Source organism: Lathyrus oleraceus, chromosome 3, assembly GCF_024323335.1.
Source record: "Lathyrus oleraceus cultivar Zhongwan6 chromosome 3, CAAS_Psat_ZW6_1.0, whole genome shotgun sequence".
Classification (NCBI taxonomy): Eukaryota; Viridiplantae; Streptophyta; class Magnoliopsida; order Fabales; family Fabaceae; genus Lathyrus; species Lathyrus oleraceus.
In genome coordinates this window covers 534,377,607-534,394,621 of record NC_066581.1, presented here as the reverse complement: position 1 = coordinate 534,394,621, position 17,015 = coordinate 534,377,607, and the positions used below count along the sequence as shown (strand labels likewise).

At 33.0% G+C, this 17,015-nt stretch overlaps 2 protein-coding genes across 2 annotated transcripts; both read right to left on the bottom strand.

The window, feature by feature from the left end:
* Positions 1-1,749: 1,749 nt before the first annotated feature.
* Positions 1,750-8,856, bottom strand: LOC127128768 (glycine--tRNA ligase, mitochondrial 1). The gene is made up of 9 exons (XM_051058139.1): positions 8,357-8,856; positions 7,113-7,495; positions 5,722-5,839; positions 5,450-5,644; positions 5,121-5,345; positions 4,385-4,444; positions 4,203-4,283; positions 3,701-4,106; positions 1,750-2,200 (listed from the first exon to the last, which is right to left on the bottom strand). Exons 1-9 carry the CDS (start codon positions 8,813-8,815, stop codon positions 1,968-1,970), a joined length of 2,160 nt encoding a protein of 719 aa, XP_050914096.1. The 5' UTR covers positions 8,816-8,856; the 3' UTR covers positions 1,750-1,967.
* A 4,077-nt stretch (positions 8,857-12,933) lies between these two features.
* On the bottom strand, positions 12,934-15,825 carry LOC127128767 (2-alkenal reductase (NADP(+)-dependent)). Its single transcript, XM_051058138.1, has 5 exons — positions 15,354-15,825; positions 14,850-15,036; positions 14,534-14,700; positions 14,227-14,309; positions 12,934-13,565 (listed from the first exon to the last, which is right to left on the bottom strand). The coding sequence occupies exons 1-5, from the start codon at positions 15,579-15,581 to the stop codon at positions 13,187-13,189; spliced, it is 1,044 nt and encodes a 347-aa protein (XP_050914095.1). The 5' UTR covers positions 15,582-15,825; the 3' UTR covers positions 12,934-13,186.
* Between the last annotated feature and the right edge of the window lie 1,190 nt (positions 15,826-17,015).

Below are 17,015 nucleotides of genomic sequence, written 5' to 3'. Positions count from 1 at the left end.
ATTTAAATCCTTCTTCGACTCTCTAAAAAAAACGCAAAAAGCATGTATCTTGGATGTGTTCTGTGAGTACATCTAAAATTAAGGTAAAAAGGTAGAACCTTATGGTTGAAGATGCAAATTTGTTATAATGGAAAATCGTCATTCTCTCCATCCCGTATCTGCACACTAGTTGATACATATCTTGGATAATTCGAATATATACAATCATAAACATTTTCTTCTCTCGAGCTTTTCACAAAATCTCTGTAGGCGTTTTATCATATGCCTTCTCCAAATTAATAAAAATTAAGGACATGTCATGTTGTTCCATCTGATATGCTCCATCATAGATTATTGTTTCCATGGTCGATCTTTCACGCATAAAATCAAATTGATTCTCAGTGATTTATATAACTCGTAAGCTTAATCCCTATGCACAATTTTATATACCCTCTTATTCTTATAGATTGGAACTAATATATTTCTTTTTATTCATCCATCTTGTGTTTTGACCTCATAATTTTATTAAAGAATTTGAGATCCGTAAATTATCTATAAATATTTTTTTATTTTAATTTTATACAAGTCTACATTACAATTTTTTTATCTAATAGTTTAATGATTAGAATTTGACCCCTCAAAAATAAATAAGTGAAATATCCCTATATAAATTATGCTTTAAAGATTCGGACCATATCTCTACGATCCTATATTTTTATACAATTATCAATTAAGATGAATTACCCAACATGTTTAAACGAAATTGTACATTAAATATAAATATGATAGGAAAGAAAGTATCATGCATGAAAAAAAGTATCATTAAATATAAAAGATGATCATGTACATATAACTGATGAAAAAAAGTATCATTAAATATAAAAGATGATCATGTACATATAAGTATTGAATAATTTATTCTAAGCAACATTTCGTTCATATTTTATTTTTGTAAAAAATGTATTAAATATAGGCAGTTACATAGTCTTCTCCATTTGCAATTTTTTTTATCCTCCTTAACTATCAATAAGAATCTTCAACCAAATGTAATTCTTCATAATAAAGAAAGTATTATCAGGTATATTACTTTACAATAAAAAATCCTTTAAAAAAACAATTATTTACTCATTCATTCTACTCGGAACTCATAAAGCAAAAGATAAGGTAGGCATGTGTAGCACAAATTTTGTGTGAACTAGGAATCAAATCCTTATGGGCTATCATGCGGACAAAAAATACATTTTGTTGGTTGCAAGTGACAAATAACAAATCCTCATGGGCTTTCTTATGGTTCAAAAGTGCTTTAAGTGGTTGGCCTATATTTTCCAAATCCCTATCTTAATGAAATGAAAGGGATAGAGGGAAATGTACAATAATGTCTGTCTCTATTCATAATGCCAAGGGATGATTTTTCCCTTCCATATGTTATTTTGAAATAATAAATTGTGACATAGTACATGTTATGTGTTTATGAGGAAGCAACACATTGAAAGTGATTTTTATTTAATGAGATGCTGACATTTTTGAGGTTTCAAGTGGCTTAGCTCGAGCTTCTTGACTTAAACCATGCAAAGCAATATCTTGAGTTCCTGAAATATATATGATATACATATACTTAACAAAATTGTATTCAGTGAATAGTTAACATGTTGTGACACTTCTATATATTCATAATATCTACTGAATATAATTAACCATATATTTGAATTTTTAACCATTCAAGTTGATATCACTATTTGAGGTTAAACTTGTGTCAATATAACACAACTCTTGCCACAAAGCAGACTTGTCAAATTCTAATCAACTGCAAAATGAGTAAGTCAATCAATCCATATGTTGCATAAACTAAATTAAAACAAAAATGGGTATGTAGTTGATACAATTGGTAATATTGATGTAGTTCTTATCATTGCTCAAGCCTCGAAAACCACAAAAATTTGCAACAGAATTCTATGAAAGATCAACCAAGTTTGGTGAATTGGTTAAACTCATTCGTCTGCAGCTGTGGAGGAGTGGTGAGGAAAAGTGGCCCACACATCTTCCCATGTCCTCTGGCCTTCAGATACTTCCCTGATAACAGAGGCAGCATTTTCCACATCAACACGCACTTGATCCTTGCTGTCTCTTTCCCGAATAGTCACCGACGTTGTTGAATCCACGGTGACAGCAAAGGGAACACCAAGTTCATCTGTTCTTGCATACCGTTTTCCTATTGATGTACCTAATAACATTTTTACAAGACACAAACAAAAATGTAAGGTTAACATGCAAGAAACGTTGACAATTTCAGAACAAGTTTAAGCCAATTAATATAGATATCATCAAGAAAAAACACTTGAATATGAGAGCTGAATGATCAAACTTGCACTTTGCCAAAAAAAATGCCTATTTCATAGAAAATACTCCTCGTACAACTTCTTCCCAACCAAGAAGTTATCTTCCAGGTAAATCATCCTTGGTAGAAGCATTAAGTTTCAGAGACTTACAAGGTTAATGTTCTCATGTGATAGAGCGCCTAGACTATAATGAATTATCCAACATTAGAACAATGATCAAGGAGTAGAAAATCAATGTTTGTGCCAACATAACAACTAACAATAGATATTATCTTGGTAATTATGACATACTGCCTAATGAACAAAAGATCCAATTACTGATTAGATTATTCATTTCCAAGGAGGTGCATGACTGCAACAGTTTTAACTTTTAAGAGCCAACCGTCTATAAGGCTAAGATTAATTTACATTAAGGATAATATTAAAAGAAAAAGTTTAATTTACATTAATTTGTATCCTTTTATATATTAAATATTAATAGTATTTCAAATTTACTTATGAATGCAATTTTATATATTTCCTTTAGACATAAGATAAAATTGCAATACGCAATTCATATTTATGCATCAAATTATAAATTTATTTTGCCAAGTATAAATTTATTTTATGATAACGTATAAATGACTAAACACAAAATTATGTTGTCCTTCAAATGTGTATGTATGCCTCAATAAAAATCTTGTAAAAACCGAACCAACCAAACCAATCCAAACCGCATTAGTTTGTTTTGGCTCGGTTTTATTTCTAAAAGGAACCGAACCAAACCGCACGATTTTTCTCTTAGCGGTTCGGATGACTTAGCGTAAAAACTTCCTAAACCGCACTGCAAACACCCCTACAACTGTTAACAAGAAATATAGCCAATTGACAATTACAAAACTAGTAGTACTGCCTTTAAGATGGTATCCTGATCCTCATCTCCCATTTGTAATTTGGAGAAATCAAACAATGTTTTGAATGTTGGGCGTGTGCCACATACTTTTTCAGTGATTAGCTTTAGAGGTTTTGAAGGAATTGTAAGGCAACATTTTGAAGAAAATGGTCAAAGTAAAGTATCTCTTTAAAGTTTTAGTTGGACCAAAGAAAATTTCAATAAGTTTATGCAATTTTCTTCTATGTCCTTTTAAGACTTGAAAGAATTTTCCACACTTTCTCTATTGGTGTGTTTTCTTCTTTCCATTGTTGTTTTGTTCTTCCTATTTCAGTATGAAAGATCTCTAGTCCTCTAAATTCCACAATGTTTCCTTCTTTTGATCTTAAATAAATAAATTCTTTTTAACATTCATTCATGCAATCACCCCAGCCCAAACCTCTAAATTTCTATTTACCATTAGCCTGCAGGTATATTTTACATGTTAATGAGAGCTTCAATTTTAACAACATACCTGTAATGTCAATCTTATGCGAAATTCCAGCAACAGTCAAAGACTTGGAAATTAATTTGGCAACCTCTTCATACTTCTGATTTTGAACTAGAGGGAAAACTGTGCACTTAATAGGAGCCACAAGTGCAGGAAAGCGAAATACATTTAACTGTTCATCCCCGGCTTTACTCGCTCTCGTATAGAAAGCGTGCTCAAATAGGCAATATATTATCCGTCCAATCCCAAAGGATGGTTCAATTACAGATGGTGTGAAAACTCTCTGATGCTCTTTCTTTATCTCCTTGTGAATTGTCACCATATTCTTGTTAATAGATACAGTTTTCCCAAGTGTACACACTTCAAACTCAACCTCACCTTTTGATTCCAGCGCAGCCTTCAAATCCAATGCTTCTTTCTCATTCATTGCCTATCAGAGAAGATTACATCTCTCAAAATGTAATGCAGATAGGTATTTGCAGAGAGTCATGGTACTAAATAACAAAATAGTTACATCACGAATTACCTCAAGTGCTTCAACCACCTTCTTCTGATTACCTTTGAAAGCCAGGCCCAATTCTTTCTTTATGGGAGTTATAACTAATTTCTGAAATAATTCACACCCCAAGTCAATTAAAAAGAACAAACACTTCTTATAGCTGCATTAAAAGTTGGCAATAAATAAACACCATCCGCATTAAACAGTACCTCCACTTCCTTAGGTTCTGAAAATTTTTCATGAGCCACCAGTGCAACGCCACTTTTCTCCTGTAGTATTGAATATAAAAGCATTATGAGAAATACAGTCCACCACACAGGAAAAAAAATGATATTCCTTAGTTGCTTTTATATTATAAAAAATATATTTTACCCCCTTCAAGTACATTTTGGACCCTCTTTTTTTTTCTCTCTCCACTCATCTTCTTATTCTCTATCTCTCTCTTAATCTCACTCTCTCTTCATTATAGAATCATGTTGCTTTGAAGAGAGACAAAAATAGAGTTAGGAGAGGAATGGAGATTAAAAGGGGAGGAGGATCCAAACCCCTTGTATAGCCAATTATCCATTCCCCAACTTACTCCCCTTATATTTTGTATTATTATTTAACCAACATGTAATTTGGTTTTACATGTAGTTTTCAGTTAAATGAAATGCAAGCTAAGCTGCAGACCTTGAAAAACTAACTTCAAGCAGTTTAAGTGGTAAATAGAAACCAGGGGCAGTTATGTGATAAATAAAAAAACTATATAGTGGTGACAAGGTCCTTGCTGTGCACATGCCCTATTCCTCAAGGTAGCAAAGGTATTGACACATCAAGGTTCATGAGTCCTAACATACGAAAACCAATTTGAATTATACTTCCAAAAAAGTTTAACCATTAGAATCACGTTGTCTTGGTTTATTAAAGTTTATCATAAAGCAGTCAGTAAATAAGAGCAATTACCGAGTGGGCACGCAAATCATATGCAGATCTATCGGCAATGCCAACACACTCAATCCAACCATAGGAACACTCAATCTCAGCATCCCAACAGTCAGCGGCATAATGGGCCATCTCATTGGCAAGATGCTGCCTGAATCTCAAACGGTCTTTGTCTATACCGAGATGCGTCAAGAAGAGATATACTCTCCCAATGAAATAACCAAGGGTCTCATTATTGACAATACCCTGATAAAAAATGAAACTAATCATACCATGTGGTGTATTAAAGAATAGATAACAATTTTAGGGGTGAAAAGAGCATTCACTACTGCACTGTTATTGGAGCTAACCTTTGAAACAGCTTCACCGAGACGTATTCTCTTTGCAGACTGACCAGACATCTGTTCCTCCCTCGGGAACATGAAAAACTCTAAGTCAGCAACTTCGGTATACTTAGGATGAGACTTGTCTTCAGGGTCAACAAAGTGCTCAATTTCGGCCAAGGTGAATTCACGGACTCTGAGAAGACCTTGACGGGGAGATATCTGTAGAAAGATACAGAAACCAAACTAAATCCCAATTCCACAAATACCGTACACAAGTTCAAGCAAAACCCACAAACCTCATTTCTAAAAGCCTGTCCAATTTGTGCAGCAGCAAAGGGTAGCTTGTTTCCATTATAATAGTACAAGTCCTTGAAATTAACAAATATGCCTTGCGCAGTTTCTGGCCGCATAAACCTGCCATTTGTAAAAGGAGTTAAATGCTTCCCATGATAATCAAATTTTGAATACATCAAGTGAAAGAGCGATGGAATAGAGCGTTGTAAGTGATTGCACCAAGTAAAATTCACATTACAAAAGACATGGGAATCTTTTACATATTTATTATTGCAAACGCTACTAATGATTGTTATGTACTACTCTGGACTTAAATATAAGCAAAAGTCAAAATGTAATTGGTCCAAATTTAAATCAAATATGCTTTGATTTTTATATTTAAATCTGGGAACAGTGACGCCTATGTCTTATTTACTAGAATAATAGTTAAGTGGACTAGACCTTATGTAATCATTTACAACACTCTAATATATGCCTATATAACTCTAGGGACATATGGGCTCTATACAATAGGGGGAGGGCCTTTTATTTTGAGCTTTTAGTGTCTCTGTCTAAGAGCATTTATATTATTTTGTATCTTGATAACATGGTTTGGATTTGGACAGGAGTCTACGCTAGCCCCGTGCCATCCATCTGGGAACAGCGAACTTTTTTTCCAAATTTCAGATGATAGGACATTTCTTCCAATTGGCACAGAAAAATAAAGCAACCCATGAAATTTTAATTTCTTGTGGCATGTGGACTCTTATGTGCTAAAAACAAATTTAATTTTGACATGTAGCAAAGGTTTTGGTTTTGCCAAGTACACACATTTTAATTCCTTCACGTGGGTTCTTTGGTGTATTAGAAGCAAATTCATATTTTGAGAAGTCTAGCACGGGATCAACACTACCTTGTGCCACAGATCTTGGCTTGGGTAAAGCACAAACACTAGGCTTTGCTTCAAGCGATCAAGCTGTACTAGGAGTCCGATTTAAAAAATGAAATTTGCTATTTGGACTCCCTTGCAAGGAGTTAATTCTGTGAGGGAAGCAAAGCACACCTATCATCTTTAAACCGATTAGATAGAGCTCATAAGGAATTTCATGGCTAAGAATTTGCATTTTGAACTTCATCGCATCTTTTTGAAGGGTAACTGGTGTGTGGACGTCTTTCTAAGTTGGAACCAGGACAACTCACCAGTGGTCTTCTACTAGAGGATGGTATGGGGTCGGTTGTGCTTCTAAGGAATAAATCCTCTTGCTTTGGGTTTATAACAAAAATAATAACAACAACAACAATAATAATAATAATAATAATAATAATAATAATAATAATAATAATAATAATCACATATAATCATAATAATAAAGACAAACAACAAAGAAGAAAAAAGAGGTTTGAAATGACGAACCCAGAAGCTAAGCCAGATGGACCAATTGAAGTTTGAAACATCAAATTGAAAGGGTAAGGATCAGACAGTGGATTCTTGGTTTCAGGAGCTGTGATACCATATTCCTTAATCTTAGCACCAAGTTCTTGAGATGAGAAATCGTCCAGCATGGCAAGCACGTGTTTGAGCTCTGCAGCTTTGTCTGATGACAATGTGAGATCCTTTTGAAGCTTCTCATTGCAGTAGTCCTTGAGCAAGTGATCAGCACGGTAGCATGTTCCAGTTTTCTCGTCCTTAACCATGAGATCAGTGAACTTCTCCACATGGCCAGAAGCTTTCAGAACAACCTCTGGCGTCACACATGGACAATCAACCTCAAGCATGTTTTCCTCCAAAACAAAATGCTACATGCAACACAACAATAATTACACAATTAGAATTGAATAAACAGCTTACATAAGCTTTTAAACACAAGTGTTTATCGTAAAAGTGTTACTGTATAAGTTTATAAAAATATATTGGAGAAGGAGAAATTTTTATTAATTAAAGTGACACTCATGGCCATTTTCCAACCATCCCTGAGAGAATTTGAACTCAATACCTTGAAATTACAAGATAAACACTTAGCACCTCAAGTATTTATGTATAAGCTATTTCCATAACTAAAGATAAAATCAAATCAAATAGTTTTCCTCTGAGCTATAAGCTATCTCCGTAAACTATCTAGAGAGCTTAAGAAATATTCTAAAAACAGCTATGGACATACTGGTAAGGCTCATTTGGATAAACAACTAAATAAACCACATAAAGCATAAGTACTTCCATATAAGCTATTTCTATAAAAAAAATACATAGTGAAATTATTTTCATATAAACTATAACCTATTTTTACAAGCTTACGGAAATAAAATGAAAACAAATAATTAACATGTCTAAGTTGTTTTCCCTAAGTTACCCCTAACAGTTAACAAGTGCTTATGCCACTAGATAAGCTAAAATAAATCAATCCAAACAGATTCTAAATTGTTTCTACTATAAGTTTTTTCAAACATTCTCCCCTTCTCACTGAGTACTACAGAAAATAAGCTCAAAGAATTCAATCCAAACAGCTCCTAATTAACAAAATTCAGCTCCTAATCCAACAAAACTCAGCTCCTAATCCAACAAAATTCAGCTCCTAATTACATTTCATTCTTCGCTGCATAGAAATTAACTTGATAGATTCACATTTAGTTAGTTCACTGTTTGTAACGTCAACAATTTACCTGACGCCAGAAGGAGAGGACATTGGATTTAACAGCACAACCTGGAGGACCATAATCGTATAAACCAGCAACGCCGCGATAAATCTTAAACGACGGAATGTAAAACAACCGCCGTTCAAGCGTATTAACAACCGATTGACGGAAGGCTTCACGGGAATCGGAGCCGGAGAGTAGCGACTGAAGCGATTTCTCGATCGAGGATTTCTCAAGCTTGAGAGCGTTTAGGGCTTGAACGGCGGCATCGATGTCAGGTTTCGGCGCCGATGAAGCTTTGAGTGAACGGACGGTGTTACCTTGGATTTCAACGGCGGAGAGTTTGTCGGCTAGGGTTTTGCGTAGGGTTTCTTCGGTGGAAGCCATTGAAGAAGAAGATGAAAGAGATAGAGATTTTGTGAATGTGAGAAATGAGAGTGGTTTTGTGGCGGCTTTGGATATTGCTCTTAAGTGTGAAAGTAACATAAGAATTTTCAGTGACTGTGGAGTTGCGTTGTGTGGGAATTAGTGGAAAATGGATTGAGTGCAGTGGGAGTGTATGCACGGTTAGTGCAGTGAAAGTGATCTTGGCCGTTGTAATGATCTGATGGGGTAATTGCAGCCACGTTTGGGTTATTAAAAGCTTGCAACTACTTACTTCATGCTTTCCACCTACATTGTTTTGAATTTTGTGACTCTTTTATTTATTTGTGATTGTTACATCGTTGACAAATGCTAAGTTAGTGTATACTCTACCATAAATTTCGTGGACTTGTATATAATTATGAAAAACCACTTGATTAAGTTCCATGAGATGAAATTAAATGGAGCAGGGATAAACTAATATAAAATAAATTTTATAAATTTTATCACTTGGATTAGTTGGTTCTCTTTTTTTTTTCATTCTACTACGTTTGTTTTAAGATGTCCAAACATAATTTCAATTTAGATTATTTTTAAATTGATAGAATGTGCCGGAATTGTTAGAAGTAGAAAACTTGTTTTTTTTTCTTCATTCTATTAGGTTTGTTTTAAGATGTCCAAACATAATTTTAATTTAGATTGTTTTTAAATTGATAGAATGTGGCGGAATTGTTAGAAGTAGAAAACTTGTTAGTTTATTAGAGTAATTGAAAATAAGTTAAGTTTCCACTCTAATCAAAGTATTTGTCATGTAATAATAAAGGCTTATTGCGTCTATCATTGTCTTTGAGAATTGAATTTGCAGAAATCATTTTAGATCTTTTAGAAACATGTTATTTTAACATGCTCTGATATCAATTGTAAGTATTAGAGTACACAACCTAAGAGATGAGTGAATTAGATTTAATAATTTTTAGAGAGAAAACAACAAACTTTTACCTTAAGAATTTTCTGGTTTACTTTTATTGGTTTGATGAGTAATGAAGTGATGAACTTATTTTTTCGATTTAAGATATATAAGTGATATGCAGAAAAAATAAATGCAGTAAAGTAAATGAACAAAGAGAATTATACTAGTTCCCTTATCAACCAATGGTACATCTAATCCCCTTACATCGTGTGAGAGATTTCATTATTGTTAAATCTTTGTACAAGCCTCACACCAAGACTTCTAATACAATCTTTTAACAATAACAAAGAAGTACACCACTTCCTTGATTTCACAAACACCAACAACAATGGTGGACTTTGAATCACTCTAATTCAAAGAATCTTTCCAACAAATAGAAAGACAATCCTTCTTATTTGCAACCACATGTAGAAAGAACAACCTTTTCCTTATAGATAAAAATCACCACACACTTGGTGAAAATACAATAATTTATATGAAATATATTATAGCAGACTTTGCAGCAACTATGATGAGATTGATACTTTGCTTCTTTTCTGTATAAAAGTTTAATCTTCTCGTTCAATGAACAAATTAATATGATATAAACATTTAAGTGCTCAAGTGTTTCTCTAAACTTTTTCACATTAAAATGAAAATTATGCAGGAAAAAGTCTTCTGTTAAAATGTTACAGACACTTGAAAAACAGTAAAAATGTTCATGAAGAAGGTGATTTTGATTTTGAAAAAAATACTTCTATTTATAATGAACCATGCACCTCTTGATTTTCATAAACAATTGTTGGAAAAATCTTGTGAACAATTTTCATGATTATGAAAAGGTTTACAAATGAAAGGAGGTGACAAGAAATACAATGATTTAGGAAAGGTTACGAGGATTGAGTGTCATGAAAGGATGCATGAAAAAATTAGAGTTTTTAATAAACGCAGTGACGAAAATCAATTATTTTATTTAAATTTTTCAAATTTACCTTGATGACAATCGATTAATTCATAACAATAATCCATTGTCTCATTACATTAAAATTCTTGAAATTTTTCTAAGCAAAATGACAAATTCATGGTTTGAACCCATGACACTTAAGTATTTGGTTGGAACTGTCATTTTGTGGATAAGAGTGTCACTTATGTGAATGTCATCTACATGCGACACTTTAATGATTTCGAGCGGATCCATGAGCACAACTGGGGGGCCGTTTGTTTGGTCTACTTGTACTCCAATTTATTTGAATGTTGTATGTGGAAGACCAAACACGTGACAAGCAACATCACACCATTGTATATTTCTTGGTCTTTTAGTGTTTGTGTATTATTTTCATAACACTTTTGCATCGCCATTACTAATGATTAATTTGTTCTATTTTCAGACTTGGATCCTCCAGCACTTCAAACGCATATCCGACTGGTCATGTGTACCAACCTACACTGAGGATATGCCACATGCTTCTGCATTCGCCCCGCTCAGAGGGAACCTGGCGATAGAGTTGAGTGTATCATAACCCCTTGGCAGCAAAGGATATACATTTTCATATGTGCGTTGATCACCGTGAGACACGTCCATTTGATGACATAGTCTTATACTCAGGATGGTTGACTTGCGGTTCACATCTGACGTACCCTCATCTTCCTGAGTGCGTCATGCGGAATTTCGACTACAAGCGGTATATTCTCAAAGACTTTTTTGTGTTTGCTCCTCCCGTTATGACACGTAGATATATGAATGTTATGTTTGATGATTATCTTAATCATCTGGTACCGAAAGAGACACATAATATCATAGCTCCTAGTGAATGTAGCTACAGAAACGATTACATTTGGTGGTTCTTCAGGATGTCACATCCTTATAATATATAGGATGTTCCAAGAGATTCACCGATGTCAACTCATCAAGAGATACTATAGTAGGAACAAACTAGGGCAGATCATGCTATTGATGTGTTGCCTAGATGTCGTATTATCATGGAGATTGGATAGACGGGTTTTGACAAATGACTCTTTCTGGGTGACTCCAATGTCAAGGACATTGTAGATGTCATTATGGCATAGGCACGAGAGACATTGCATTATACGAGGGAGCGTAGGAACAGGGGGTCTCGAGTCTATCGTATGCAATAATTTATAGTATTTGTACTTTAGATTTATTATCGGTTGTATTTTTTATTTTGACTTATTTCGACTTCATTGTGTACTATGTATTTATTATTTTATATATGTCATTTTCTTCGTATCGATTGTATGGTTTAATTTTAAAAAATAGTAGAAAATGATAGTATAGCTATAACATATCATCTAATTCATCAAAGTTTCTCTAAATCAAAGTCAAAAACTATTGTTCGGCGTGGTTACAGAGATGTATCTTCGGATTCTGTCTGGTGCGAATACAGAGATGCGTCTCCGGAATAAATATATTGGATGTGACTCAGTTTTAACATTTTAACTAAAGAAAATGGTGCTTCCGAATATGCATCTCCGAAATCTGAAAGACAACTTAGGATTTTCATTTTTTTTACCACTTAGGATATGATTACTAATTTCCTAAAATAAAACTCTAATATTTGGTCTTTTAAAAATAAGATGTATCTTAGCCGAATGGAGCTGTTTCTATCTCATTAGTTATTATCGTTTTTATTTCATTTTGATTGGGGCATAATAAGAAATTTAGTTGTGTTTCTTTCTAAAATATTTAAACAATAGAACTGAATTATTTTATTCACTTCATTTATCGCAACTTCATTCTATTCCGCTATGTTTATATTTATATTATTATTTTTTTGTTAATTTTCTTATTTTTTTTAGATGATTACACAGTCTCATTACAAACTTAATGTGATTATTACTTCATTCATGTTATATAAACAATGATAACTTAAAGTAAAACCATTATCATTTATCTAACTTGAGGAAGGCATTGCTAATATAAAATCAAAGTAAACCCACCATCACACATTGTTTTTGTCTAAGCATCTATGCAAGGAATGGCTTCTCTATACGAATGGTGAAACCAGGCCACCCAATTCAACTTCAATAGCCTTCATATATTTTTGCAACTAACTCCAACCTTCAGCTGATCTTCACGTTTATAAGACAATATTGTAACCACTACCTAAGAATTAACATGAAGCTCTACTCTATTAAATCAGCGAGATCGAGCTAATTTGTGGCCATGTTGGTATTTTAGTAAAGAGCTTTCATGCAATCTTGGTTTCTGTAACTCGATACTAACTTAAATCGAATCAAATTTGACTACTTTATCTATGGTACAACTCATTCATGGTGAAAAATCAATAATTTCTGCCATAAAACAATAACACGGTATGGCCATGCCACAGTTCAAATCTGTCCAAATTTCAACATATCATATGCTTCTTAGTATATAAGTTGCTGTCTACAATTGCAATGGTAGCCGCATCGACTTTATTTGCTCACATTTTGTTACAAAACAACGTAACTGCAACTGCGGCTATAACTTCAACTTAGAACTATGATATGTTTACAACACGTGGTGAACATCTGATAAGGTGAAATCATTCATGTGCAACACGAATAACTTGCTTACCGACGTTCTTGCCGTGGAAAAGTCCAACAAAAGCAGCAGGAGCACTTTCTAAGCCTTCATTCATGTCTTCAAAATACACAATCTTTCCTTGTTTATAGTAACTTGAAACCTGTTCTAAGAATTTTGGGAACAGGTGCAAGTAATCGCTTTGCAAGAAACCCTCCATTCTTATGCGCTTATAAATGAGAGAGGATAAATTGGAAATTCCTTTGGGATCAGAAAGGTTTGACTGAGAAATCATCCCACAAACTGCAATTCTACCATGAATCTTCATGTTAAGAAGAGCAGCATCAAGCATGTCACCACCCACATTATCAAAGTAGATGTCAATGCCTTGTGGAAAATACCTATCAATTGAGCCATAGGAAAAAAAGTTAGATTAATGAAGTATAATATAACAATCTATGTTTTTAGATTGACTTATTTGAATTTATCTACTAACATACGCGCATGTATGGCAGAAGAATTTATGGAAACAGTTTATGACATGTCCATGAGGATCTTGTTTAAACAGTTTAATTAAGTGCTTATCATAAAAGTGATTATGTAGAAGCTATTTCTATAACAAGAGATAAACTCAAGTTAACTATTTTCATCTAAGCTATAAGTTGTTTATAGAAGCTATCTTTAAGAGCTTATAGAAATAAGCCGAAAACAGTTTATGGAAATGACATAAACTGTTTTCTTATATTCTCTCAAAACAATCTCACAAGTGTTCATGCTAATAGAAACACTCAATTGGGACAATTCCAAACAGACCCAAGATGTTTCCAGCTAATTTTTCTAATTTCTCAAGAATAACTCTTGAAAACAACTTATAGTACATATGAAAACGGTTAAACATTTTTGTTATAAAAATAGCCTATACACAAGCACTTATGCGATAAGTGTTTGTGTTGTATGCACTTAATTAGAACTCAATAGTGCTACTTCTTTAAATCATTTTAATTTCCAGACACAATTGCTAACCATTCAGAACTATATAACATCCTTGAGCTTGATACTCACCTTTTTAGAGCCGCATCCAAGTCCAATTCTTCTTTATAGTTAAAAGCTTCGTCGAATCCAAGCTTCTCCTTTAGAAGTTCAACCTAATGTAACAGATTAAGCGAGTCAAAAAGCAAACTCAACTAAATGTCTGGTCCAAGTATGTGTGTGCATATACATGTTTCTAATTATCTATGCTTAATCTATTTTCATTTTCAGACATAAAAGAAAAGGAAAAAGTAACTTGAGCATTAATAGAACAACTTAATTAAGTGTTTATTATTATACAAGTTATTCTAGAGGTGTAATTAAGAGCTTATTTTCAGACCTTTTCTTTTGAGCCAGCACTTCCAACAACATAGCAGCCATGCAACTTTGCAAGCTGGCCAACAAGTTGACCCACAGCACCAGATGCCGCCGATACAAAAACATATTCGCCACTTTTTGGGGCACACACCTCATAAAATCCAGCATAAGCAGTAAAACCCGGCATTCCTGCAAATTAAACCGATTAATTCACAGTGTTGAGTAGTTCAACTGATTTGAACTAAAGATTAAAGAAGTTAAATTGTCGGGGTTCGATCAAACCCCGATGAAACAGAAAATACAAACATTTGTCTGTAAAAACGGATCAAAGAAATTACCTAGAAGACCAAGATGGAAGGAAAGAGGAATGTGATGATCATGCTCAATTTTTCTCAACTGCTGTGCTTTAGCGATACTGATGATGCTGTATTCCTCCCAGCCGGTAAACCCGGAAATGAAATCACCAGCTTTGAAATTTGGATTATCAGATACAATTACTTTAGACACACCAAATCCTTCAAGTGCCTTCATTCATCAAAATAAATTACACACATGTGTCAACTTAAACTTAAGTACTACAATAATTATATAACATTATAAATATAAATAAATCGATTCCAACTTTGATAATAAATAAGCACTTAAACCCTATTTTGATGAACAATGCAATTAAGTGCTATTAGCATATGCATTTATCATGTAAATACTTATGTACTAGTATAACTTAAGCAAACTATTTCTATAACACAAGATAAAATAAAGTCAAACAATTTTCATACTATAAAGTATAAGTTGTTTTTTATGAGTAATTCCAACGGATGTATAATAGTGGTTAGTTATACCTGTGAGGGAACGAATGGGGGAATGTAAGATCCATGAAAATCACGCATACGACCACGCATATAGGGATCGCAAGAGAGATAGAGATTCTTGAGGAGAAGCGATTGTGGTGGAAGTTGTTGATTAAGTTGAATATTTGAAAAGTTGAGTTCCATGTCAGTTTGTTTGGGAACTCCATCGATGTATCCTTTGAATATCACCTGCTTGTTTGCAACTTCTGAGTTTGACATTATGAGATCTAAACTGCAATTGCAAATGACAGGAAGAGAAGTGAAAAAAAGTGGCAGAAAAGTTAGTTAATCACGATGGAAATTTAAGCAGCCAGAAAGTCAAAAATAAGCACGTCGGTAGTCAGTTGAGACCGCACGTGTGCTCATAAGCATCTCCACCTGACATATAGGGTTTAATAGATATACTAGCAAATTATGCTTCTTTTTAAATTTTCTATACAAATGTATGTTATTTGCTTTCAAATACTTAAAATGTATTTTAAAAATTTGTCAAGAACTTATAACTACTTAACGATTTCCTTTTTTTTTATTTGTATAATTTGTTGTTAGAAATAAAGTTGGTGGGAGTAATTAATGTAACATAACTATTTTGTTATTTTATACTTGTTGTTAGAAAAAAAGGTGGTCGGAGTAATTAATGCTACATAGTTAGAAATAAAGGTGGTGGGATGGGAGTAGTTAATGTTACATAACTACTGTTTTTAGAAATAGTAAAAATGATTATTTACAATTTAATCATTAAAAAAGATTTGTATGAGTAAATTGTTGGTTATATATTTCTACGCCGAAATTATATATATATATATATATATATATATATATATATATATATATATATATATATATATATATATATATATATATATATATATATATATATATATATATATATATATATTATTTTTAATTAAGGGATATCCATATAAAAAAATAAATTATTGTTGTTTCGTAAGGTTGCGACTCTTATGAAACACATACTTTGAGCAACACTTTTGGTAAATATTGTACTATTTCACTTACAACAACAATTTTCAAACGTTAGCACTGTTTCGCTTACAGCAACAGTTTTCAAATGTTGTACTTTTTCACATTTTGTAACATTTCACGAAGTGTTGCATATTTCTGAATTCAAAATACAAATTGTTCATGTTTCTGATTTAATAAATTAACATTCACTTACATTTTTTTGTCATTTTAGAAAACACTCAAGATTATTAATTATTCATAATTTACAACAATCTCTCACTTGTTCTAATAATGACAAGATCAATTCCATAAAAAGATATATAAAGAATGTTAATATAGTTAAGTATCTTTCGATTTGAACTTAACCTTAGTAAGGATAACGCAAAGTCTAATCGAAATGTTAGGTAGCAATTCTTTGAATCATTATCCCTTGTGATTAAACCGACTTTACCTTACACACACTCTTTAATGGTTCTTCGCCTACATCTCTCGCCTAACATTATTTATCGTCATGTGATTTTTCTATTTTCGTGAATTTTTCATGAGAGAAACTCTAACTCTCACTTTGAGACGACACCATCTCGAAATTCATATAGGTGAAGTTCATTTTGTATCTATTTCTTTATATACATAACCTCGATATATAACTTCATTAAGAGTATGAAAAAATCAATCATAAATATGTAA

Coding starts and splice junctions, on each gene's coding strand:
- LOC127128768 (XM_051058139.1), bottom strand. CDS start 8,815: ATGTTACTTTCACACTTAAGAGCAATATCCAAAGCCGCCACAAAACCA. Junction 5,645..5,721: donor GACAGGCTTTTAGAAATGAG/GTTTGTGGGTTT, acceptor ATCTTTCTACAG/ATATCTCCCCGTCAAGGTCT. Junction 4,284..4,384: donor CAGAACCTAAGGAAGTGGAG/GTACTGTTTAAT, acceptor GAATTATTTCAG/AAATTAGTTATAACTCCCAT.
- LOC127128767 (XM_051058138.1), bottom strand. CDS start 15,581: ATGTCAAACTCAGAAGTTGCAAACAAGCAGGTGATATTCAAAGGATAC. Junction 14,701..14,849: donor CTTCCATCTTGGTCTTCTAG/GTAATTTCTTTG, acceptor TTTAATTTGCAG/GAATGCCGGGTTTTACTGCT. Junction 14,310..14,533: donor GTGCTGGCTCAAAAGAAAAG/GTCTGAAAATAA, acceptor CTGTTACATTAG/GTTGAACTTCTAAAGGAGAA.